The sequence below is a fragment of the Dasypus novemcinctus genome, chromosome 23 (genome assembly GCF_030445035.2).
Source record: "Dasypus novemcinctus isolate mDasNov1 chromosome 23, mDasNov1.1.hap2, whole genome shotgun sequence".
NCBI classification, from domain to species: Eukaryota; Metazoa; Chordata; class Mammalia; order Cingulata; family Dasypodidae; genus Dasypus; species Dasypus novemcinctus.
The window spans coordinates 17,438,747-17,461,804 of record NC_080695.1 but is presented as its reverse complement, the minus strand read 5'-3'; the positions used below and the strand labels follow the sequence as shown (position 1 = coordinate 17,461,804).

The 23,058-nt window shown below is 61.1% G+C and overlaps 1 protein-coding gene across 1 annotated transcript in view; it reads left to right on the top strand.

Moving 5' to 3' along the window:
* Window positions 1–18,912, top strand: part of SRRM3 (serine/arginine repetitive matrix 3) — a 34,790-nt gene extending 15,878 nt beyond the window's left edge. Inside the window, 10 exon segments of the mRNA XM_058285914.2 lie at window positions 212–274; window positions 414–449; window positions 2,264–2,314; window positions 2,767–2,871; window positions 3,292–3,385; window positions 3,388–3,471; window positions 13,791–14,149; window positions 14,882–15,106; window positions 15,363–15,500; window positions 17,367–18,912. Coding sequence (XP_058141897.1) covers window positions 212–274; window positions 414–449; window positions 2,264–2,314; window positions 2,767–2,871; window positions 3,292–3,385; window positions 3,388–3,471; window positions 13,791–14,149; window positions 14,882–15,106; window positions 15,363–15,500; window positions 17,367–17,595 — 1,384 coding nt within the window. The 3' untranslated portion in view covers window positions 17,596–18,912.
* The last annotated feature ends 4,146 nt before the right edge of the window (window positions 18,913–23,058 follow it).

Genomic DNA, 23,058 nt, shown 5'->3' with positions numbered 1-23,058 from the left:
ACAGGCGCCCCACCCCTGGAGCCTCTGGCCTCTGGGTTTGAAATAGGGGGTGGAAGGGTGACTGGGGTACAACACAGGCAGGCTCCATCAACCTCCCCCTCCCACCCGGGGCCGGGACCCTCCCGACCCTCAGGGGCTCTGTACACAGTCCCAGCCTCCCCTCCCCATCCTGGGCCCCTGCCTCACCAGAGCCCACCCCCTCTGTCCCCAGCTGTGGGAGCTCCTCGCCGCTGCGCAAGAAGAAGAAGAGTGTGAAGAAGCACCGCCGAGACAGGTAGCCTCCCTCCTCCACCCGCCCTCCCCAGGAGCTTCCCTGACGTAGGTGGCCCCCCTGGACCACGGCAACGACGCAAGATTGGTGTTCCCCACGCCATCCCAGGTGGGCTCAGGAGCACCCCTTTATTGATCTACAGGTCAGATTCTGGGTCCCGGAGGAAGAGACGGCACAGGTGAGCAGTGCCCTGTGGAGGTGTGACTAAGGAGGATGTGGACAGGTGCTAGGGTTGCCCTTCAGGGGCCAAAGCCGGAAGGAAGCAGTGCTGGGGAGCATGGCATGAGAGGTCGGGGGAGACGGGGACCCTGCCCCTGCTCCATCCTCCCACCCCAGATAAGGACTCCGCCCCAGAGCCAGGCACGGGGACTGGGAGTTGGGGGAAGGGAGGACTAATCATCTGCACACCCCTGTCTGTGGGGTTGACATGGGGACCCCAAGACTTTCCAGACAGCACGGCAGGTCCAGTGTCTGAGGGGGTGTGTCCCTGGAGGTGCCAGTTAGGAAGCCAGTAGCATCAAGACCCCAGATTTGTAGAGGAAGGGCCCCTGTGAGCTAGGAAGGCTTGGTAGGTAGGAGGCTGGGTGGGTGGGCTGTGGCTAGAGGTGGGGTTTCTGGGGGTACCGGTGCTCGCTTCCTCCGACGGGCCCGACTGCCAGGCTGCGGGGCCGGGAGTCAGCGTGGGGCTCTGAGCAGGCGAGGGACTTGTTCAGGATGGACCGGGGGAAGGGAAGAGGAGGGGGTGGGAGGGAGGAGCCGGGCAGGGGCAGGGGCAGGGGCAGCCAAGGGACAGAGAGGAGGATGCCAATAAAGTAGCAGACTCAGGGCACGGAGGGGAGGAAGTTGCAGGGCAGCCTCAGGCCAAGGTTGGCATCCCAGCCAGGCTCCTCCCCGTCGCACTGAGGAGGGGGCAGGGTGCTTAGTCCCATCCCTGCAGGGGGCCTTTGTAATATTGGGCCACTTGCCAGGTGGAGTCAAAACAAACACCGAATCCTGCCCCTCCTGATCCCCCCAATTTTTCTATTCTACCCCCAACTCCAGTGGACCAGTGTGGGTCCCTACTGCCCCCTAGTGGTCACCATTGGCTTCCAGCGACCCTCTGGCTGGCTCCCACCAGTCCTGGAAAGGACCTCAAGGTGAACTAGGGCTAGATCCCTTTGGATGAGGAGACTGAGGCCCAAAGCAGGCAAAAAGGGTTCCAGAACCCAAACTGCTGGCCTCCTGGACCTGCCCTCCACCCACTCCGCTCCTCTGGGCAACACATTTTGGAGTTTCTTCATATCACATCTTGGAGTCAGCACTGGAGGGAATGAACTGGAGCCTGGAGGCTCTGGGGCCTGGGGTGAGGGCAAGACCTTAGCAGCCTAGCCAGACCCTTCTCCAGCCTCCATCAAAGGCAGAAGGCCTGGCCCATGTGGAATGGGGTGGGACACTTTGTGGGCAGCCCGGGGTATGGGTCCAGAGGAGTTATGCCAAAGCAAGGAACTGTGCCCAAGGGAAAGCATTTCTTTCCCAAGCAGCTGGCAAGGTGTCCCTGGACTGGGCTGCAGAGGTCAGAGAAGCAGGAGGCCTGGGCTCTGCCTGGGGAGCTCCCCTGGAGGGGCCTGGGGCACAGGAAGCCACCCCCACCACCCCCACCATTGCCATCAGAGAGGCCTGCCCCAAGATGGGGACCAGAGAATAAGAGAGTCACCCTTGACATCTGGCTCAGACCTATGGTACTCCCAGAGAGGACAGCAGGAGGGGCCTGGGCAGGATGTGACCACGGGAGAAGGACTTAGAGGAGAAGCAAGGGGTGAGGCTTGGCAGAGTGAAGGGCACCAGAGCGCTGGGGCAGGGATGGGCTCGTCCATGCCAGTTGGGAGCCACAGAGGGACAAATCTCAGGTCCGAAGCCTGGGCACAGCCTGGCCCCAGGACTCCAAGGCCATGCCCCGCCCCCAACCTGCGCCGACTACAGCGTCACCCACTGTGTGCTCTCTGCTATCCGCAGATCTCGAAGCCCCAAGAGCAAAAGAAAAGAGAAGAACAAGGAGAGGAAGAGGTGAGCACCTTCCCCGCTCTCCAGCTCCCCGAAGCCCACCCCCACCAGCGCCAGGACCTGACCTTTTAGAATCCTAGAATCAGATAGTTAGAGCTCCACCCAGTGGGGAGGCCAGCAGCCCCCAAGTGCATCAGGGGCAGGGCCAGAACTGCTACGCAGGTCTCTTGCCTCCCAGTCCTGGGTTCTTTCAAGATCGTTTGGCTGCAAAATGCAGCCTCATCCTTTGAGTAACAGATGACTCCCCCCCCAGGCAGGGCCACCATGAGTGGCTCACTCCACAGCAGCACAAGTTGAAGGCAAGTGGGGTCTGAGAGTCCCCACGTGGGGCTGGGGCTGTGTAGAGGGAAGGACCCACCCGGACCACCCAGCCCCCTCCACGGGGAGGTCAGGCAATGTGGGACCCACGCTGGGCAGAACGTGGGGACAGGCTGATTTCTCTCCCCCTGTGCCAGGCTGCACAATGAGTCCCCAAGCCGGAGGTCCCATCGCCACAGCAGTGGCAGTTCCCACAGCCCTTCCCTCTGCTCCCACTACAGTGATTCCAGACCACCCAGCAGGTAGGCCTGGGGAGGAGGGCTCCAGCAGCCCTTCAATTCTGCTAAGGCCTTTGCATTTGTGTGTGTGGGGGGGAGGGGGAATGCAAGCTTACAGATCAAACACCCGCCGGGGCTGGGGGTGCTGGTGGACAGGACATCCATCAGTGGGTGCACATGCACCACAGGTGTGCTGGGCCCCCTGGACCTGGGCCATGGGGAGGGGCCCTCTGGTACCCCAGACCTTGAGCTGGAAAGCAGGGCTGCTTCCCTCTGGCACCAGTGCCCCCTGGTGCGCAGGGCGCGGCTCTCTCTAAAGGGAAGGGCTTCCCCGCCCCTGTGAAAGGCAGGTGGCGACGGTCCCCTCGAGCCGGGAGCAGCCGCTGTTAGAAGAGGCGGCCCACGCTGGCTCCCCCTATGTCCCCTGTGCCCGCCCCCCTCTAGGCTGAGCCCCAGGCACCGAGAGGACGGGCGGAAGACGGGCAGTCAGCGGTCCAGCGGGAGCCGGTCGCCTTCCCCGTCGGGCGGCAGCGGATGGGGGGTCGCCCCCAGCAGAACGGCGGCAGCCGGCAGCGGAGCGGAGCGCACGGGGGCCGCCCCGGCTCGGCGCGCACCCCGCCCGATGTACGTACGCCTCGCTCTGCGTACGGTTCCCGCACCGCGGGCGGCTGCGCCGTGCTGGGTCGGGACGCGGGGAGGGCAGGGGGCTGGGAGGGCGTAAGGGGGGCGGGGCCCGCCACTCCCCCTGCCCTGCTTCGCCCCGCGCTGTCACCAGTGCCAGGGCCAGGGGGCCTGCAGGCTTGGGCCGCCCTTGGGCAAATGAAGGCTGAGAGGGGGTTGACCACCTGGGCCCTCAGCCAGCTGGGAAGAGAGCTGGGGGCCGGGGGGAGGGGGAGGGGCAACGTCTCCTTCCTCCCAGGCTTATTGGGTGGGAGGGGACTTCCACGGGACACTGGGCAGGGGTGCAGCCAGGAACAGGATGCGAGAGCTGGGCTCTCCCCTGGGGGTCCCTTGGGCCCTGAGCCTCCCTCTCCTCACCAAGCCCCTTCCTCCTTCTGAGCCCCCTCCCCACCCTGAACTTCCTCCCTCCCCCAACCCCCTTACTAGCCTCCTCCCCCACTTTTCCCCCTCCCCCCCCAGTCTCCTGCTGCCACCCTGGACAGAGCTCTCAAACCCACGGCCCACTTCCCACAGCCCCTAAAAGGCACTCCCCTAGGCTCCTGCTCCCGGCTGAGCCCATTGCTCCTTCAGAGACTTCACCCCAAAACTGCCGCTGAAACTCTCCCAGCCCATCCTCCAGGAGCCCCACGGGCCACCAGGCCATGGTAGGCAAGGCAGAGAAGACAGCTTCTCGGCCTCTCCCCGGGCCCACGGGCTCGTCGGGGGGCTGGGCTCCCCAGGCTGCAGGGGAGGCCCACGACGCCTTGTGTCTGTTGATCCTAGAATGCACAGTTGAGGCTCTTGGGGGTGGGGGGGGCGCTCCTGCTGTGCTGAGAGGGGCTCTTGGGGGGGGTACAGGGACGTGGGGGTGTGGAGGTTTGCAGGTTCCTCCCCAGACCCACAGACTGCCCCAGCAGCCTCAGCAGGGAGGTCTCAGCAGCAAACATGTACGTGTTGGTCAGTTTCATTTTGATTTTTGCTGTCTCCTTTCCCTCCCTTTCTTTTCTCTAACACCCTTCCTCACGGCCTCAGAGGGGAAAGCCAAGGGCAGCTGGCAAAGGGCTCTTGGTCTCCAGGTTCATTTCTCTGTAAGGACCTCACTTGTCTCTAGACGGTCCCACCTGGACAGGGCGCCAGGCTCCCGGGAGTGGACCATCCCGGAGCCCTGAACTTGGCCTTGGGGGTGGGAGCAGGCACTGAGGGCGGCCACCGCAGGGACTGGAGAAGGGCCGAGCCTCAGGCCCCAGAGATGATGGGCCCCCCCACGGCAAACCCAGGAGAGGTCGCCCTGCCCCCTCTGCGAGCGTGAGCGCAGAGCCTTGGAGCACCACACCCCAAACCCCTCCTCACAACTTCCTGCTTCACATCCTAAGGGCACGGACCCCCAGGTTCCAGCAGGGCTCTGCTCCCCTGCCCAGCCCTGGAGGGCTGAGCCGTGAGCCCCCTCCTCCAGAACCCAGGGCGCGCTTAGACAAAATGTCCTGCCGCACCTGGCGACACCCACAGGTGACAGCAGGCAAGGAAGGGGAACTTAGCCTCTGGCCTCAGAGAGGAAAGCCTCTGCAGCACCCAAATCTTGCCTCCCTCCCAAAGTGGGACTCCATTTTGGTATTTTCCCTGGGGAGATTTCCGGGAGATAGTAGCTTGCTAACTCCTTTCACAAAGCAGGGTCCCCAAATCCTGACCCCATGCTTTGGGCCCTGGGAGACCTGGGACCCGAGAGCAGCCCAGTGTTTCACCTGTGCCCAGTCTCCCCTCCTTGCCTCCACCAGGCCCCTGCAAAGACGTTCCTTGTTGTCAAATGAGGCTCACTCTGGCTCAGCTCCAGGGAGGCGAGATGGGCGGTGGGGGGTGTCGTAGACTTGGCCTAATAACAAGTAATGTCTCTGGGAAGAGTCCTGGGGGTGGTATCCTTGGACGCTACCTTTGGAAAAAAAAAAAAAAGAGAGAGAGAAACAAACGCACAAAGGAAAGCTCAACATTTTAACCCCGTCTATGTTTTTGTTTGTTTTTTAGCCTCCCATTTGAAACGTGGTAATATTGTGATTCCATTTCTTGTTTAGCCGGCAAGGGAAGAGGGTGGGGAAATTTATATAACTTTTCCTGTTATTTTGTTTGTATTTCCTTTTCCTTTATTTTTTCTTCCTTTTGTGATGTACAGAAATGCACACTATTTCTCTGTTGTTTTTTTCCTATCTTCTGTGTTATTCTAGAATTTTGCTTTTGTGTGTTACTGCGGGAACCTTTCCTTGTAAATGCAAAGATGGTTTTTGAATTTCAAGTGGCCATTAATCATATACACATCTCAATATTCCTTTTTTTTTCCCCTTTGTAATCAGAATTTAAAAGGGAAGATAACTCTAAAAAGAAATGTCTCCCACTTCAAGGGCTCCTGCCAGATCAGCAGCAGCAGCCAGCCCCTGTAACCGGGGACTGCCTCAGCTCTTAAACTAACCAAAGTGGCAGATTTGTGCTTCCAGGTCCCCGTCCCTATCCCTGTCTAAAATGAACCTTGGGGAGAAGCTGGGAAACCCAGGGAGAGGAAGAGACTTGTCCTGGCTCACCCAGGAGCTTCTTGGGGCAGTGAACATCCTGTTCAGCCTAGTTTGACAAAGCTAAGAAGAGCCCGGGAATCCGGGTGGGCTGGGGGCAGAGGGCAGAGCCAGGGAGGAGGCAGCACGTCACGTCCCAGGAGGCCCTAGGAGGTGGTTGAAGGCAACTGCAAGAGTTCAGCTCAGGTGAGGGCCTTGAAGCCAGACACTTCAGACAGGAGAATGGTTCCCAGCACATCTGCTTGTTGTCCCATCCCAAAACCAGACTGAACCCCAGGGGACTTTCTGGGTTCTGCTGCATACCGCAGCACAGAGAGGTCAAGTGAATGGCTCAAGGTCACCAAGCTATTTAAAGGTAGATCCAAAAGCAGACCCTGACCCTCTGACCTCAAGGCCCCTGGCCACACCCACGATGTGGAGAGGGTGGTGAATGGCAGGCACCCTCCAGCAGCCCCCAGCGGTGGGAGGGGGAAGCTTTGGGAGATGGGGGTTTGTTGTCTCAACTCTCCCAGGGTGCCCCTCCAGATGCCTATGCCATGCTCCCAGCTCTCTCAACTCCAGGAGCTGGGGACTGCCCACGCTGAGATGGAGGCGCCGGTGGGCCCCGTATTATCAAGCCCACCCCGTGTGGTGGCCGATTCAGCAAACCAGGGAGCCCTAAGCCCTGACGGTTCATGTACCTAGCGGGGAAACGAGGACAGAGAGGGACGGCAGTGGATCAAGACGAGTTTGGGAGGGAGAACAGGAGGCTGAGCAGGAGGGCTCGTGGGCCACGTCCTTCTGTCCAGTCTCCTCTGGTCCCTGATTGGCCTCCCTCCAGCCCCCAGGAGCACAGACTCGTGGTGGCCTTGTCCCCCCACCGACGGCTGAGCACCCTGGCCAGAAAGGATGTGCAGAGGTCGCAGTCTGAGACACCAGGCCACCTGTCCCGGCCCTGCCGGGCCCTAGGATTAGAAGTGGTGGGGGAAGCCTGGCAGTGGCACCATTTGGTGAGGGCGACAGGGAAGGCCCAGGCAAGAGCGAGGCTCCCGACCCAGATTTCATCACGTAATGGGCGGCTGAGGGCAAGCCCAAGAAGAGATGCCCACGGCTCTCCCCCCGGCCCGCCTCATGCCAGGCCTCCCCACCGCCCGTCCCCAGGAAGGTCAGTGACCCTGCTGGAGTGGGGGCGGCACTGTCGTGTCCCAGAGCTAAGCCAGCAGACAAGAGGGCTGGATTTTGCTAAGAATGATATTGAGTCCACGGGTGTGGGAATGGGGTTGAGTCGAGGCCAGGTCAATCCTCCAAATTGAATCTGTGGTTGCCTTCCCTTTTAAATACGTAGTGCCCCTCTCACCCCATCTGTCCCCTCTGACTGGCCTGGTCTAAACAGCTTTTCTCTCTTCTTTCTGCCTGGGTCCACCTTTCTCTTTCCTGTCTCTCTGCCTCTCCATCTGTTTCCCTCTGTCTTTCTGCTTCTCCTTCTCCCCCTCTCCCTGTCTCCCTGTCTCTCTGCCTCTCTTCTCCATCTCTCTCCCTTGACACGGGCCTCTCCCCACGCTGCCAGCCCCTCGTTAGCCCACCCTGTGTTCTGCCTCCATCAGCTGCTTCCTGCATGCCCTCGGAAGGTTTTCTGTTGTTTAAAGAATTAAGGAAAGTTGGCTCTTGAAGTCCGTGGTTAAAAAAAAAAAGATTTTTTTTAAAATAAAAAAATAGCAAAGTGAAATGGCTGGGCGAGAGCCCCCTCCCATCCCTGGGACGAGACGGAAAGCCGCACTGGCTGCCCATGTGCCAGCTCAGAGGGGGAGCACGGTTTAGAGTCACTGTCTTTTCCCCATTCTGCATTCCCAATGCGGAGACCTTCTTTTCTTTTTTATTATTGCATTCCTGTCCCTGACCGCTGAGAAGGTAGGTATCGCCGGCTCAGCTGCGCGCGCGCTCGCTCCCATCTCCAGATAAGCCCTGCCACTCTGCTTGGTTTGAATGTGGTTTTCTTTCTCTCTCTCTCTCTCAGTCTCTCTCTGGTTGGTTTTATCCCCCTCCCTTTTTTCTCTTTATTTTAGTGACGACTCATTTGTCACTGGCATTTTCTCCAATGAGCTACAAAGCTGTGTTTCCTAGTTTGTCCTTTGGTTTTCTTGCCTTTCCCAACAACTTTTCTGGTTCATTCTTCTCTCCTTTCCACTGCCCTGCCTTTCTTTCCTCCTCTCCACCCCTCCCCCTCCCTCCCTCTCTTTCTCATTTTGTTGTCCGAATGCATTTCTGTGTGGTTTAGCGTTCCAGCTTCATGGGCCCTCCCTGAACTGTGTGCCACGGTTGAGCCAGTTTGATTTCTGTTGTCTGGAGTAGCTGCTAAGCCCCTCACCCCCCACCCCTGCCAGCTTTGGTCACCCCACTGGCCCTCGGAGGGCCCCTTCGGGCAGTAGGCAGTGGTGGAGAGGGCCTGTGCTGGGCCCAAGAGCCTGGAGGAAGTTCTGGCTGAAGTCAGGCACAAGGAAACAGCCCACCTCACCCCCAGGGGGCCTCTGGGACAAGCTGAGCTCTGGGCTTTCATGGGTCCTTCCCTGGCAAGAGGATGGAGCTGCAGGGAGCCAGTGGCAGGGCCCTGGGGTGCAGCGGGTACCAACTGCTCCATCCCTTGGGTGTGATGGTAGCTTCACTGTGGGCGTGAGCTGGCCAGGGTCAGATGCGGCACTGGGACAGCCTACTTCGCCAACTCTCTGTGGGGCGATCTGAGGGCTGCAGTGGACTCTCGGCTTACCCAACCCCTGCCTGGGGCTTAGGGCTCTGAGCTCTCCCCCACTGCCCAGCCCTGACAGGGGCTCCCTCAATCCCCCAGCGTCCTTCCTACCTTCTGAATTTGAGCAGCTTAGGGTGGTCCCTTGCGGCAGAATGGTCCAGAAGGGACAGTCATTAGGGGCCAGGGCCCACTACGTGTTGGGGCAGAACCAGGCCCCAGGTCCTTGCAGCTGAGACTCCCAGTCCAGTGCTCACCCAGCTACACCAAGCATTCCAGAGTCAGGGGCAGGGCCCTCAGGGACCCCACCTCAGCATCCCCAACCCTTTAAGCTGTTTCCTGTCCTGCCTGGGAGCAGCTGTGGAAGTTTAGCACCCAAGCCCTCGTGAGGCCTCCGTGGGCCTCGGTTCTCAGCTTTGAAAAGGGAAAGCCCAGCTATTGGCCCGCCCCTCCCTCCCCAGTGATGACCCCAGGGGCAGGTCCTGGGGTGCTCACCATCACCCAGAACATTCTCCTTAACCCTGGGAGGCGCTGGCAGGGAAGACAAGGAAGTCATGCTTCAGGCAAGGAGGAAGCATCGCTGGTCTGATGAGGGAGGCTGTCCTAGCCTGATGGGAGGTGTGGAGGCCCCCACCCTTAAGGAGAATCTGATTCGACCAAGAAACCAAAAGTCAGATCCTCCAGTGCTGAGCTAGAGGGGGTGGAAGGAAGGGTAAAGGATCCCCCCAAAATGCTTACTCGTCCTTGTCTTTGAGAGTACTGGGATCTGGTGAACGCAACGTCCCTTGCCACTTTCTTCTATTGTCTTTTCCCCTTAACCCTCAAAATGTTCATACATGAACAAAGGAAAAAAATGTCAAATTGCAAAGGGGCTCCTGGGAGCGGGACTCAGAGCCAGGCGAGCTCCCTTGTTCACTCATTCATTCACGCACGCACTCGCTAAGCGAGCATTTGCAGTGCCCCTCCTATGTGCTGGGCCCTGTCTGGGCATCCAGGCCAGGAGAGAGGCAGCCCCACCTCCCAGGCTGGGGGTCGGACAAGGATCACTTCAAAGATGAGAGCGGAAAATATCAGATGTAGAATTTGGGAGCCCTGCTTGTCACAGTGGTCCCAGCCTTGGTATAGGGCCTGGCACCAAGTCCATATTGAATGAAGGAGCACAAGGTTCTGTGGGATCCTAGGGGGTGCATCTGACTTGGCCTGGCAGCCAGGAGAGGCTTCCTAAAGGAGGAGGGCACTGAGCTGAGGTTAGCAGGGCTAGAGGCGTAATAGGCATTAGCCAGGCTGTGAGTTGAGCGTGGTAGGGGGATGTTCCAGGCAAGAGGAGCTGGAATCACAAAGAGAAGGCTTCTTGAAGGGGAAGTTTGGAACTCTCTGGCCACCAGGGTCTTGTTCCGGCTATGAAATGCCGTGGTTTCTGGGCTTGGACCTTCCCTCAATTCGGGGGAAGAATGAGACCCAGCCAAGCTGAGGACAAGGCTTGCTCCTGATGGCAGGGTCATAGTGACCCTTTCTCCGAGGCTTCTGGAGGGATGGCAAGAAAAGGATGAGGGATTGGCCCTAAGAGTTCCCATCCCCACCAAAGGAAAGCTCTACCTGCCACCCTACCCAGCAGCACCTTCCTCCCATCCTCTGCCATCCTGGTACTTGAAGGATGCTCCATGGAACCCCCAGAATTTTCTGCACTGCCCTGACCCTATTCTGGCCCTCTTGGTCTGAGGGGACCGTGAGTTAGGGGTACTATGAAAATCTCCGAACTCCTATACAGGCCCACGCAGCAAGGACCTAGTTATTTGCATTTTACCTATGGGGAAACTGAGGCCCCAGAGTTAGTCACCCCTTTAAGGTCCCACAGACAACCAGCAACAGGGCTGAGCCCAGGGTGGCCCATTTTGCCACTTACTATTATCTTGAGCTGTGGTGGGCCAGTCGACTTGGCTAGGAAGTTGGGGGGGTGGGGAAGAGCCTGGACTTCAAGACATGCCAGGCAGGTGGTGTCCTGGTCAGTACAGGGAACCTGGGCCCAGGGCCTTGGACCTGAATGGCTGGGGGCAGCAACATGATGGGGGGGGGCTCTGTCTTCCAGACCCTTTTTGTTCCTGACCCTCCCATCCCACTCCCAGCCAAAGGGCGTGGGAAGAAGAGAGAGCTCTGCGGTGCCCTTGGGAAGGAACCCCACCGTGGCCCTTGCTTGGTCTTCCTCCCCCACTGCTGACTGCTTTCCTGAGTCAAAAAATTGCTGACTCAGATCCAGATTCCAGGCTGGAGTCAGGATTCACATGCGGGTCCTGAGTCCCAAGTCCAGCACTCAGCCCACTTGCCTTGCAACCAAAAGTCGCAAGCCAAGGCTTGGGGGCAGGGTGCAGGTACTGCTGGGGGAAGGGATGTTATGAGTTATGTCCTGAGGTGCCCCCTGCCCTACCTAGTAAAACCCAGGGGCTAAGGCAGAAACTGGAAATTCAAGGATCCTGGAGACCTCTTTCTCATTCGCCTTCCTTTAAGGGGCGAGGATGCTGAGTGACAGTACCTAGAGTTGGGGGGTTGGGAGCTGTGAGCACCCACCCACCTCCTAGGAAGGAGGGACCATGCTTTGGGGGACTGAGGGTCTCCTGGTGATGCCTCCTGAGAATGGAACTGCCACCTCTGAGAGGCCACAGCTGAACAACCCACCCTCCATCTCTCCAAGCCCAGGGTGAGGGATGAGAAGCATCAGGGGGAGAGGATTAAGGGGTACCTCAATCCCAGGTCATACCCACCCAGCCCCCTGTGCCTGCTTCTGCCCCAAATGAAGAACCAGCCTCTCCTGGGAGAGGTGTTCTTGGCCCCATTGGCTTTGGGAAGCTGCGGGCACCTCTGTGGCTGCTGTTCACTGGCTGTTTCAGCTGCCAGTCACCAGCTGGTTGTGTCTTTCCACCAATGGGGCTGACCTCCTGGCTCTGCCTTCACGCCCAGGCTTGATGCAGGTTTGGGGGAGAGGTCTGGGCACACTCCTACCCCCTGCAGGAAGCACCCAGGCAAAGCCTCCCCGTATCCGGTGGCCAGGTGTTCTGAGGGGTGGCAGCTCGTTTTGTCCCCTCATCCAAAGAGCTTTCCGAAAGACCTTGGTCAGACCCAGCCCCTCTTTTAGGACTCCCTGCTTTGGCTCTGGTTCTCCTAAGGGCAGTTTTTTCTTCCTCAGCAAGTGGTATCGAGGCCCTGCTAGGTGCCAAGTTCTGTGAGAGAAACTGTGGAAACTGAGGTTACAGAGCTGAATCTGACACCAAGTTTGCCCTAGAGATGCCAAAAGTCAAGTTGGGGGTGAGGGGCTGGCCCAAGGAGAGGAGTGGAGGAGGCGCCAGGTCTGTGGAGGGAGGAAGGGGGGAGAGGGCGCTCAGGGGCATGCTGAGATTCCCGGAATATTTGACCTCAGGGAGCAAAACCCAACACCCTTATTTGTAAATGGGGAAACTGAGGCTCAGAATTCGGAATGGGGAAGTGACTTGGTCAGGGTCACTTAGGGAGGTAGTGGCAGGCTCAGACCCCTGGCTCCCAGCCAGGGCCCTTGAACGGTACCTTTCTGGTTTTCTGTACCCCAATCCTTGTGTCCTAACTCCACTTTTGGAAAAACATTTGACGTCTCTACCCAGCGGTCACCACGTGGTGGCCACTCAGGCCCAAGGAGCCGGATGCTGCCAGTCCTTCCTCCAGAGGTGGCACGGCCTCCTCTGAGGCCTAGAATGGGGTGGTTGCGTTTTTCTCTCTCTCTCTCTATCTCTCTTGCATTTTTGTGAATCTAATGATGAACTTATGCTACCACACTTTTCCCTTCTCTTACACACCTTACCTACTAAAGGAGGAAGTGCCACTTTATTGGTAAGTGGACGTTAACCAAGAGGGACTTAAAAATCAGAACTTAAAAAAAAAAAAAAGAAAAAGAAAAGAGAGAAACAGAAAGACAGTCGGGTGCTACTGACAGCTCCACAGCTCTCTGCAGGGCCGGAAAACAAAGAAAGAAAAATATTAACAGAAAAAAATGTCAGTTCCCCAGGAGTTCAGACATTGTTTTTGATTTTGGTATCTAAATGACATTTGTGGATTTTGTTTTTTATTTCTGTTTTTCCTTCCTTTCTTCGGTTCAGTTTTGAGTTCAGTTGTCCCCGCCCCCACCCCCATCTGTGTGCCGTGTGCCCCCTCCATCCCTTCGCCCACCCCTGCGCTGGGGGGTCCGGCCTGCTGGGCTGGCCCTGGCCTGGCCTCCCGGCGCCTGCCCTCTCTCTTCTCTCTGCCGGGAATCGTCTGTCCCCTCCGGGGGCGATGCCAGCCCCGGTGCCCGTCCTGGTGCCCCCTCCTTTCCAGCCCCCCACCCACTGCCGTCCCTCTTGTGTTTTGCATGCCGAAAACCTTGCATGAGCTGCACTGTTGAGGCCAGAAGGTGGACACTCAGGAGAGGCAGAGGCAGGGCAGGCGCGGGAACCGTGTGTGCGATGCTCCGGGACTGGCAGCCCCTGGGCTGGGCCTGGTGAAAGCCCCCTCTCTTTCTCTCCCCCCGCCCCCACCCGCCCACTCTCTCGCCCTCAATCTCTCGCCTGTCCTCTCTCTGCCTCTCTGCTGCCGGTCTCCCTGTCCCCTCCCTGCCTCCGTTTCTTCTCTCTGCCTCTCACTTCTCCCTGGCTCTGGCTCTTTCCTGCCTCTCACTGTCATCTCCGTTTCCTGCCTTTGATTCTGCCTCTATCTCTCTTTCTCTTCCCTTGCTTCTCAATCTCTTCTATTCTCTCTCTCCTCTATTTCCACTCCTCCCTGTTTGTCTTCTCTGACCTGTCTCTCTCTCCTCTCTCCCTGTCTTCTCTGTCTCTGTTTCTGTCCGTCTTCTCTGATTTTCTCTCCTTTCTCTCTCCCCTCTCTCCTCTCCCTGTCTTCTCTGTCTCTGTCTCTCTGTTCCCTCTGTCCCCTCTCCCTGTCTCCTGTCCCTCCTCTCCCCGCCTCTCTCCGTCTCCCTCTCCGCCCCTCCGTGCCCTCTCTGTCTCTCTCCCCGTCAGAAGCCCAGCTCGCCCTCGCCCAGGGCCCGCGATAAGGCGGAGGCCGCTGCATCCACGCCGCCCCCGCGGGGCAAGGAGAGCCCCAGCCCGCGCTCCGCGCCGTCGTCCCAGGGCCGAGGAGGCCGCGCGGCGGGCGGGCCGGCCAAGCGGCGGCGGCGGCGGCGGAGGCGGCGGCGGCGCTCCCGGTCCTCGGCGTCCGCGCCCCGCCGCAGGGGCCGCCGGCGCGCCCGGCCCGCGCCGCCCCGGGGCTCGTCGCGCTCGCTCAGCAGGGCCCACTCCAGTAGCGACTCGGGCGGCGGCGCGCCGGGCCCCGGGCCCGAACCCGGCTCCGAGCGAGGCCACGGCGGCCACGGGAAACGGTGAGCGGACTCGGCCCCGGGAAGCCGGGGTCCGGCCCCCGCGCGGATCCCCTCCCCATTCACTGCGCCCCTCGCTGACCTCCCCCCACAGAGCCCTCCCCCGCCCCAAGCAGGCCCCTTCTCTCGGAGCCCCTCGCCGACCTCCCCCAGACCCCGCCCACCACTGACCACGCCCCAGGCGCCCCCACCCCCCCTACCACGCCCCATAGCCACGCCCCACCACTGACCCCTCCTCGGACACCGCCCCACCACTGACCACTCCCCCAGACCCCGCCCCACTGCCAGACCCCGCCCCACCACTGACCACTCCCCCGGACCCCGCCCCATCACTAACCACTCCCCGGACCCCGCCCTACCACCGGCCATGCCCCCAGGCCCCGCCCTCTCAGTGACCACTCCCCTAGACCCCTCCACTCACCTCTCCCCCGAGACCCCGCCCCACCACTGGCCACTCCCCTGGACTCCGCCCCACCACTGACCACGCCCAGACTGTCCCCCACTGGCCACGCCCCAGGCCCCTCCTTTGACCTCTCCTCCCAGAGCCTCCTCTCCCTCGCTGAGCTCCCCGCATAGAACTCACTGAGCCCTTTTAACGCTCCCCTCGCTCAGCCACCGCTGTCCCCTCGCGTTTACTAAGCCACTGTCGCCCGCTCTCGTCCCCTGAGCCCACTTCCCCTGCGTGCCCTTCTTCCTCTCCCTCAGCGCGCCCCCTCCACTCTGCCCTTCCTCCAGGGCGAAGGAGCGGCCCCCGCGCGCCCGGCCCGCCAGCACCTCCCCGTCCCCGGGGCCGCACGGCCGGCACGGCGGCCCCGACGGCAAGAGCTCGTCGCGCAGCCCGGGCGCCCGCCCGCGGTCGTGGAGCTCCAGCCGCTCGCCCTCCAAATCCCGCTCGCGCTCCCCGGAGAAGAGGGCCCGCAGCCCCAGCCGCTCGCCGTCGCCCAAGAAACCCCTCGGCCGGTAAATGCGCGCCCCGGGCCAGCACCACCACGGGGGGCCCACCGGGCCGGGCGGGCGGGGCAGCGGATTGAATGGACCTGGGCCCGGGCCCAGAGGGCGGGGCCTCGGGCGGCGTGGGCGGAGCTCCGAGTGTAGGAGGAGGGGCTGTGGGCCCAGCGGGCGGGGCTCCGGTCCTAGAGCACTGGCCCGCGGGCTCAGCAGAACCGTGGGCGGCTGCGGCCGGGTGGTAGCGCTCACCTCGGGCCCGGCCCTGCAGGGACAAGGACAGCGAGGGCCGCGCGAGGCACGCCGAGGCCGAGGCCGCCCGCGTCCGGCGCCGCTCCCGCAGCTACTCGCCCATCCGCAAGCGGCGCCGGGACTCCCCCAGCTTCATGGAGCCGCGGCGCATCACCAGGTACGCAGCGGCCCGACAGGTCAGCGGGGCTAGGGGCCAGGCACTTCGGGGTGAGGATTGCCCGGGTCCCAGAGCTCCACTCGGAGAACCGACTGAACCTGGCGCAGGGGGCGGGGGGTCCTCGGTGAAGGGAGTGGGGAGGGCGCCAAAGGAGAGCAGATGGGAGTTCAGCGAAAGGAAGAAAGCCTAGCGAGGGTCTGGGGGCTCACTGAGGGGAGGGGCTCAGAGCTGGGGGTTTCAGGGAGGGGAAGGGGACTAAGTGGGAGGGCACTCAGCAAAGAGGGGGCTCACGGAGCGGGGAGGCCTCATGCAGGGCACGGTCCCCACTGGAAGCCTGCAGGCCCACGGCGGGGAGGGCACCGGCCAGCCTGGAGTTCAGCTCTGGAAGATTCCAGCCATCCCTTCTGGAGCCGCTCCCACCACATCCAGCTCTCAGCAATGATGTCTCCTTTTCTCCTTCAGCTCAGAGTCCAGTCTGCTGCGTGGCCTGGGGCCGGCCTGGGGGCCAGGTGGACCCCCTTCCCCCAGGTTGCCAGGGAGATGCCCATGTGAGCTGGTCTGGCCCTGTCCAGCTGTCTGTCTGTCTGCCTCTCCTTTTCTCACTAACCTCAGTGCTTACCTCCCAGCCCCCTGGGGGGTTCTGGAGGAGGAGGCAGCAGCCTCTGGTCTCTGGGCAGCTGTCAGAGGAACCAGCCCGTCCACTGCCCCCACCCCCAGCACAGTAGAAAGGGGTGGTGCCCCGGGGGGGGGCCTGGTGTGGCAGAGGCCCTGATCAGAGCTTCTCTGCCAGGGTCTGGGCCTGGGTCTCCAGGTGAGATAATCACCTGAAGCCCTAGTCCCCTGGCTGGGGTGGGGGGCCATGAGCCATGGTTCTGAGCCCAGCTCTGCCATAGCCTTACCGGGCAGCCTGGGGAAACTTGTCACCTCTCCAGGGCTCGGCTGCCACCTCTGCAATCACGTCCTCTCAGCTGTAATGCTCTATGACTCCTCCACTGGTCCTTCTTAGTCCGAGGTGACACAGATTGCCAAGGAGGAGATGACACTGCCTCCTCTCCCCAACCCCACCCCAGCGCTAGAGGCCAGACCACCAGACTTGGGGTGTGTGATCCAGACAGGTCACACACCCCACCCATAGGCTGGGGGTCCTGAGATGGCCAGACCTCCGCACCTTCCACCTGGCACCCACCTCAGCCCCCCTGCCAGGCCGCCGCCTCCTCCCACTAACACCTCTTTTCTTCCTCAGAATTAACCCCATGCGATGGGGGCGCTGCTGCCCCTTAACCACTCTCTTTTCTTTCCTTGGGTCACAGCCTCCAGGCTTCAAACTAACTCCGGGCGGCGGGAGGTAGCTGAGTGAGGAGTGGGGCCAGTGGGACTGGCCCGGGGCTTGGGCACGGGCTTGGCAGGGGCAGCAGAGGCCAGGGGTCTCCTCCTTGTCCCCAGCAGGTGCCTGAAAATCCAAAACCCTTGATTTCGTGGGGAACATAGAAGCTCTACCCTTGGTCGCAAGCAGAGCTGGGCCAGATTCACAAACGCCTGCATGCAGAGAAGCCACTGCTTTCCTTGGTTGATCTGTCTTGTCCATCTTTAATGGTTTCATTCATTCAACAAATATTTATTGAGCACCCACTCGGGTCAGGCATAGACTTGGCCCCCTTTCCTGGTTGACAGTGAGGAGAGACTTAAAATAATCAAGTGACTACTGTCAAGTTCTCTTCGGGGGGCTCTCTCAGTCCAGGGTGCAGGGGAAACTGAGGCAGGGAAGCCCTGGCCACTGCTGGGACGGGGCTCAGGGCCTGTATGAGGGCCAGGCAGTCAGCACGTCGGGCCCCGAACGGCCTGTAATCCACTTTTTCTTCCCAACAGCGCCCGCAAGCGCCCTATCCCCTACTACCGGCCCAGCCCCTCCTCTTCCTCCAGCTGCTTAAGCAGCGACTACTCAAGCCGGAGCCCCAGCCGCAGCCCCAGCCCCAGCCCCAGCCACGGAAGCTACAGCAGCCGTAGTCGTGGGACCCGCAGCCGTACACGCAGTCCCTCCCGGACCCCCAGTCCCAGCTACCACAGCCGGAGCAGCTCCGAGAGCGGGGGCTTCTGAGCCCAGACAGACCCAGCTTGGTGCCCCTGGCCCAGGGAGAGGCAAGAGGCCAGGCCCCTGGACCCTGGGGGGGGGGGCCTTCACCCCCACTGCTACAAAGAGCGTCCTGGACCAGCACACGGGCAGTGGGCAGCAGGGAAGACCTGAAGGTGGGCGCCCCACAGGCATGGAGGAGTCAAGACGCTGCTGCTTGGAGAGGGGGCCCACCCCCGCGTCCTGTGTATCCACTGCGACCAGGGAACAAAGAGCCGTTGCAAACACAGGGACCACCCCCCTTCCCGCCTGACGCTGCTCACCAGGCTGGGGACCGCTGCCCGTCAATGGCATAGAGTCCCAGGTCTGCTGAGTCCCTTCACCTCAGCTCCGCGTACCCAGGGACACCTCTGAAGGTGCCAGACCCACGCGCCTCCCCTCCCCACTTCACAGGCCCCTCCGCTCCTCTCCTTCACTGGCACGGCAAGCAGGATCTAAGTTCAAGGGCCACCATGCAGGTGGGGGAGCTGTTTCCTTCTGAGCTGGCTGCAGGAGGACCCTGCCAGGGCTGGAGGCTGGCCCCCACAGCCTCCCCAAAGCCCTCCCCTGGCCAAGGGGTGCCCAAGGGGCCGGCGAGCTCAGCCTTGGTCCCACCTCCCCAGGCCAGGCCCTCGCCCCCCCAACCTGGGCCAAGGCCACTCCAGTCGGGCCTTCTGTGTGACAAGGGGCCAGGGATTCAGATCACAAGTGTACCTGACTCTGAGGTCAAAGGGGTCCAGGTCAGGAGGTGGAGGAGGAGCCTGTGAGCAAGATGGGGGGGAAGCCCTGCCCTCTGGAGACCTAGCCGGCCCTCTGGCTCCTCCCATGGAGCAGGAGGTGGGAGGGAGGGTGGGTGCCAGCGCCCCGCAGGAGAAGGGGGCGGCGTGCACCTGGTGTCTGGGACATGGGCCCCTGAGTCACAGGCCAGGAAGAGGGGCACGCCGGGGGCCTGCCCAAGGAGCACCTCCTCTTCCAGGTCTCGTGGGGAGAGGGCCAGCCAAGGCTCCCAGGGAGGGGGTGGTCCAGCCCGCCGTGGAAGGCAGGGTCGGATGTGGACTGAGGGCCTCTGCCTGGGGTGCTGTCGGGGGGAAGCAGTGCCCCCAGGCCTCTGCTGCTGCTCCCTGCCCCCTCCTCCTGGGGCCCTCAGGGATCTCACAAAGTCTTCCTGGCCCAACAGGGCAAATGCCCGGGGCTCTTGTGGGGGAGGGGTCTGGGGTCTGGTCCGGGTTCCCCCTCCCTCCATTTCCCCTTCCCCCTTTCTCCGCGGTGCGGATAAAAATTGGACTCTAATAAAACACTTGGTGCCCGGATGGCAGGTGGTGACTAGGTGTCTGGATTTGGGAGTGGGGGGCGGGCACCTGGGGTCCTCCCCTCCTCGGGACCCCAGTGAGACAGGCTGGCTCCAAGGAACCAGGGCCCAGCAGGTCCACCCCCTGCCTCCAAGCATGAGTCCGCAGGGCCTCCTGTGACTCGGGTGGGGGGAAATCAGGGACCCAGCCCGGGGGCCCCGGACGCTTCGAGCACCCCCACACCCAGCCGAGCTTCAGCAGCAGGGAGAAGGCAGAGGGCCCGACAGAGACCCCTGGCCAGGTGGCGGAGTGTTTCAGAGTGGCTGGAACATAGTTCAGAAGTCAGCCCTTGTTGTGGGTGGCTGCTGCTCCACTTCCCAGCTGGGTGACACAAGAGGCTGAGCGGAAGTGGACAGGAAATTTTACCTGGACAGCGAGTGGTCCACGAGAGGCCGTGCAGCAGCACACCATGGCCTGGCCCTGGCTAGGCACTGGTTTGGGGCCTGGGCAGGGATGGTTTAGTGGGGCAGGTTTTAACTTGCTTGATCAAGGGCCCTTTGAGAATATGACAAAGGCTGAAAGCCCTTCTCCGAAAGAGTGTCCGCATGCCCACAACTGCGTGTGTCATTTCAGAGCTCACAGGTGCTCCGAAGCCCCTTAGGGGCCGCCTCTGCTGAGCACTGACCCAGGGGTCGTCCTGCCCTGCTCCGGTGGAGAGCAGGGAAACTGTGTTCTGAAGCCCTTTCCAGTTTCTTCAGCTATCACCTCCCCCACCCCCTCCTGGAAGGGACCCCCAAGGTGGCCTCTGGCTACTGGCTCTGTTTCTGATCTAAGCAGGCCCATCCTGGTGAGCATTTCAACCCTTTACTTAAATTTGGCAAAACCAGGCATCGGTCTTGGGGCTACAGGGGGGGCTACAAGGAAAACCTTGGCCTGGTCCTGCTCAGGAGACGTGCCCTCCTCAGAATGAAACACACCCAAAGGTTGTCATAAAAAGCCACTTGTCCCATACGGACCCCAGCCCGGTGACCCTGGTGCCGTACCTGCTCCTTCCCCATTCCACGCCCACAGCCCACAGCCGGGATCCCCCAGACAAAGGCACTTCTGTCCTTCCCAAAAGCCCACCTCAGCTTCTGGCCTGACAAACCTCCTGCCTCTCACCAGGATCCCTGCAACCCCTGCCTCCTCCCTGGCCTGGCCCCTCCAGCCCCTCCATTATTCCTAAAACGCCAAATCGGACCCTTCACTCCTTCCACAAATATTTACTGAGCACCTACCAGGTGTCAAGCACCGTCCCTGGCCCTGGGGACAGAGTTTTGAATTGTTGAAACAGAACTCCCCGCCCCGTGGGGCCTGCGTCCTATAACCATGTCCACCAGCTCATGGGCCTCCAAAGGTCTTCTAGAAGACTCTGCCTGGAGTTGGTCACCCTTCTCTCCTATGCCCGCTGGCCTTCCAACCTCATCTTCCACCACTGCCCTTGACCCCAATCCATCCCAGCCCAGCTGACCTTCACCCTGAGCCCACTCATACCGCCACACATTCAGGCAAGCTTAGCCTTCCTCATCTCCGGCTGCAGTGGCCGCTCTCCCTTCTCTCGTGCTCTGGGTCTGTGTCCTGCTTTTAGGACCTCCAGCTCCTGTTCCAGTCATTTATGTGTTGGTGTGTCTACACGCCGTCACCCCCACCCAGAGCTGTGCGCTGTGACCAGGCCGTATCTTTTTGGTCTCTGCATTCCCAATAGAGGCATCCGGTGAAATGTTCAGTGAATAAGTAACCAACGCAGCGAACCACGAAGCCAGGGTGCGAGCAGCGACCAGGCTGAGAAGGGAGGCGTGGTAGCGGCAGGCAGACACTAGAGGGAGGCAGAGAGAAAGGAAAAAAGGTGTCCCTGGTTCGCCTGCCAGGAGCAAGAGAGGCAGACACAGGCCTGCACTGAGGCGACAACCCTGGGGGAGGGCCCCCGCCAGCCTGGGCGCCCTTGACCTCAGCGCCCTCCTGGCTACTTGGGGAAGAGGCACCCAATCCCTGGGGAGGGCTGGAAGGGTGCAAGGTCCCCCGTCCCTTGCACGACCGGGCTCAGCCTTAACTCCTCCGCTCGGTGCCCTGTGGAACGGGGACAATTCTGCCAAGAAGGCAGGCAAAGAGGAAGCTCCGATCTCGCCTCCCGCGGCAGGAGGAAGGGCGCAGGGAGGGAGGCACCCTCCCCTGGGGTGTGGGCCTTCCTGGCCTAGGGATCCCGAACCCGGGTTTGGGGGTGAGATAGAGACCCCCGGCCTCTCTCTCCTCAGATTGGGGCCTGCGGGGACCCTCCCGCACCCCCTCCTTCCCCTCCCAGCACACGCAGCAGCTGAGAGGCTGGACAAGGCTTTCCTGCTTCCTGTTTTCCTGGCAGCATTCTTCCGGTTTCCAGCGGCCCCAGGCCCAGGGCAGTGGGGCACATGTGCACATGCCCAGTTCAGGTGTCCCAGTTCTGACCCGGTGTCCCCCGTCCCCTCCTTCTCGGGGGTGCTCCCGGCCTCCTGCCGCCGCCTCTCCTGGAGCTGGGGGAGTCCTCGGCAAACTGGCCCCACCACCAGCCCCCTGCCACGTCTCCCCTCCACCCCAGAGACCCTCTGCATTAGGGTACCCCAGCCTCGGGGCTTCCCACCTCCATTTCTAGGGCTTCTCTCCCTTTCAGTGGAAACCCAAATTCACCTCTCCTCCTCACCCCCTGCCCCCCATTTCCCACAGGCGTAGGGAGGACTCCTGCCCCACAGCCCTTTTTCTCATCCTACCCTGATTTCAAGGGAAAGCAGCCCTGGGTGGGGCCCAGGCTCACCAGCCACACCCCCTCCTGCCGCAGGACTGCGGAGCAGGTCATTCGAGGGACGAGGGGGGAGGGGAGCAGAGGAGAAACCGTTGATTCATGGTTCTGGAAGGAGTCTCAGAGAACATACAGTCCAATGGTCTCATTGTACGGATGAAGAAAATGAGTCATGGGGGCCAGGCCCTGGCCAAGCACTCAGTCGGACACCCCAGGTCCCCAGACTCCTGGGCCAGAGATTCTTTCTGCTTAACAGCAGGGGGAGGGCAGGTGGATGGCTCCCCAGCATTCCCACCTGGCCCTTCTTCAGCTCCTTCAGCAGCGATGGGGAAGGGCTGAGCCCTGGGCAAGCCAGAAGCCCGGAGCCTATGGGGTGGGGCAGGCCAGAGATAGGTAGACTCCCACAGGGTCACTGTCTAGACGCTTCTAGAAAGACACACACACACTCACACCGTGCTATAATTACTGGTGCTCACATTTTTCAGTTCCCAGCAGGCCCAGGGACTGGTGTCATCCATCAGCTGTCAGGCCTCTCCAGGGAGATCTGGCAGCTGCCTGAATACTCTAGCGCATTCTCTGAGGTTGGGCCAACAAGGGAGGGGCTGGCTCAGCTGCGGTCCCAAAGGACTGCCAAGGGTGTGGCCAGCGTGGAGTGCACGGGGAAGAGGGGGGGGAGGATGGACGTGACGTGGGGGTGGGGCCTGCTTTGGAGTGTTCTAGACTTGGGGCTAGGAAAGAGGGGAGGGGCCACCTCCAATGCAGGAATCCTCAGACCCTACAGGGGGTAGTGGGGGTGGGGCACCTGTAACATTTTCCGGTGGTTTCTGGGAAACCCTCTTTATCATGGAAACACTCCCCCTGGCTGCTCAGTGCGGCAGATGCTGGAGATAGTCAAAGAACAGTCAAGCAGGTGTCCAAGTGGGGACTGACATCCAGGCCCCACTGCTGGGTGTGGAGGGCAGCCTCCTGGAGGATGGGCACCTATCAGAGCTAGACAGGACCCCAGAGAGCCTGACCCAACAGGGAACTGGGGCTGCCCACCTCCTCTGCACCCTGGAAACCCACAGCCCTCCCTGGGCTGCCTGGGAAGTCTCTCCCCTACTGGATGGGGAATCAAGAGGCCTGAGTTTCAATTCCTTCCCGCCCCTTACCAATTGACCCAGGGGACAATTCTGACCCTCAGTCTTCTCATCTGAAAAAATGGAACTACTAAGATACTTAGAAGCTATAAAGCACATGCCACTTATTCGAAGCGTCAATATGCAACGTTAGAGACCCTCTTTCCAGAGTAACAGTGAGCTCGGGGCCCTTTACACACATTAATACTTTCAAGATCCACCACAACCCTGAAAAATG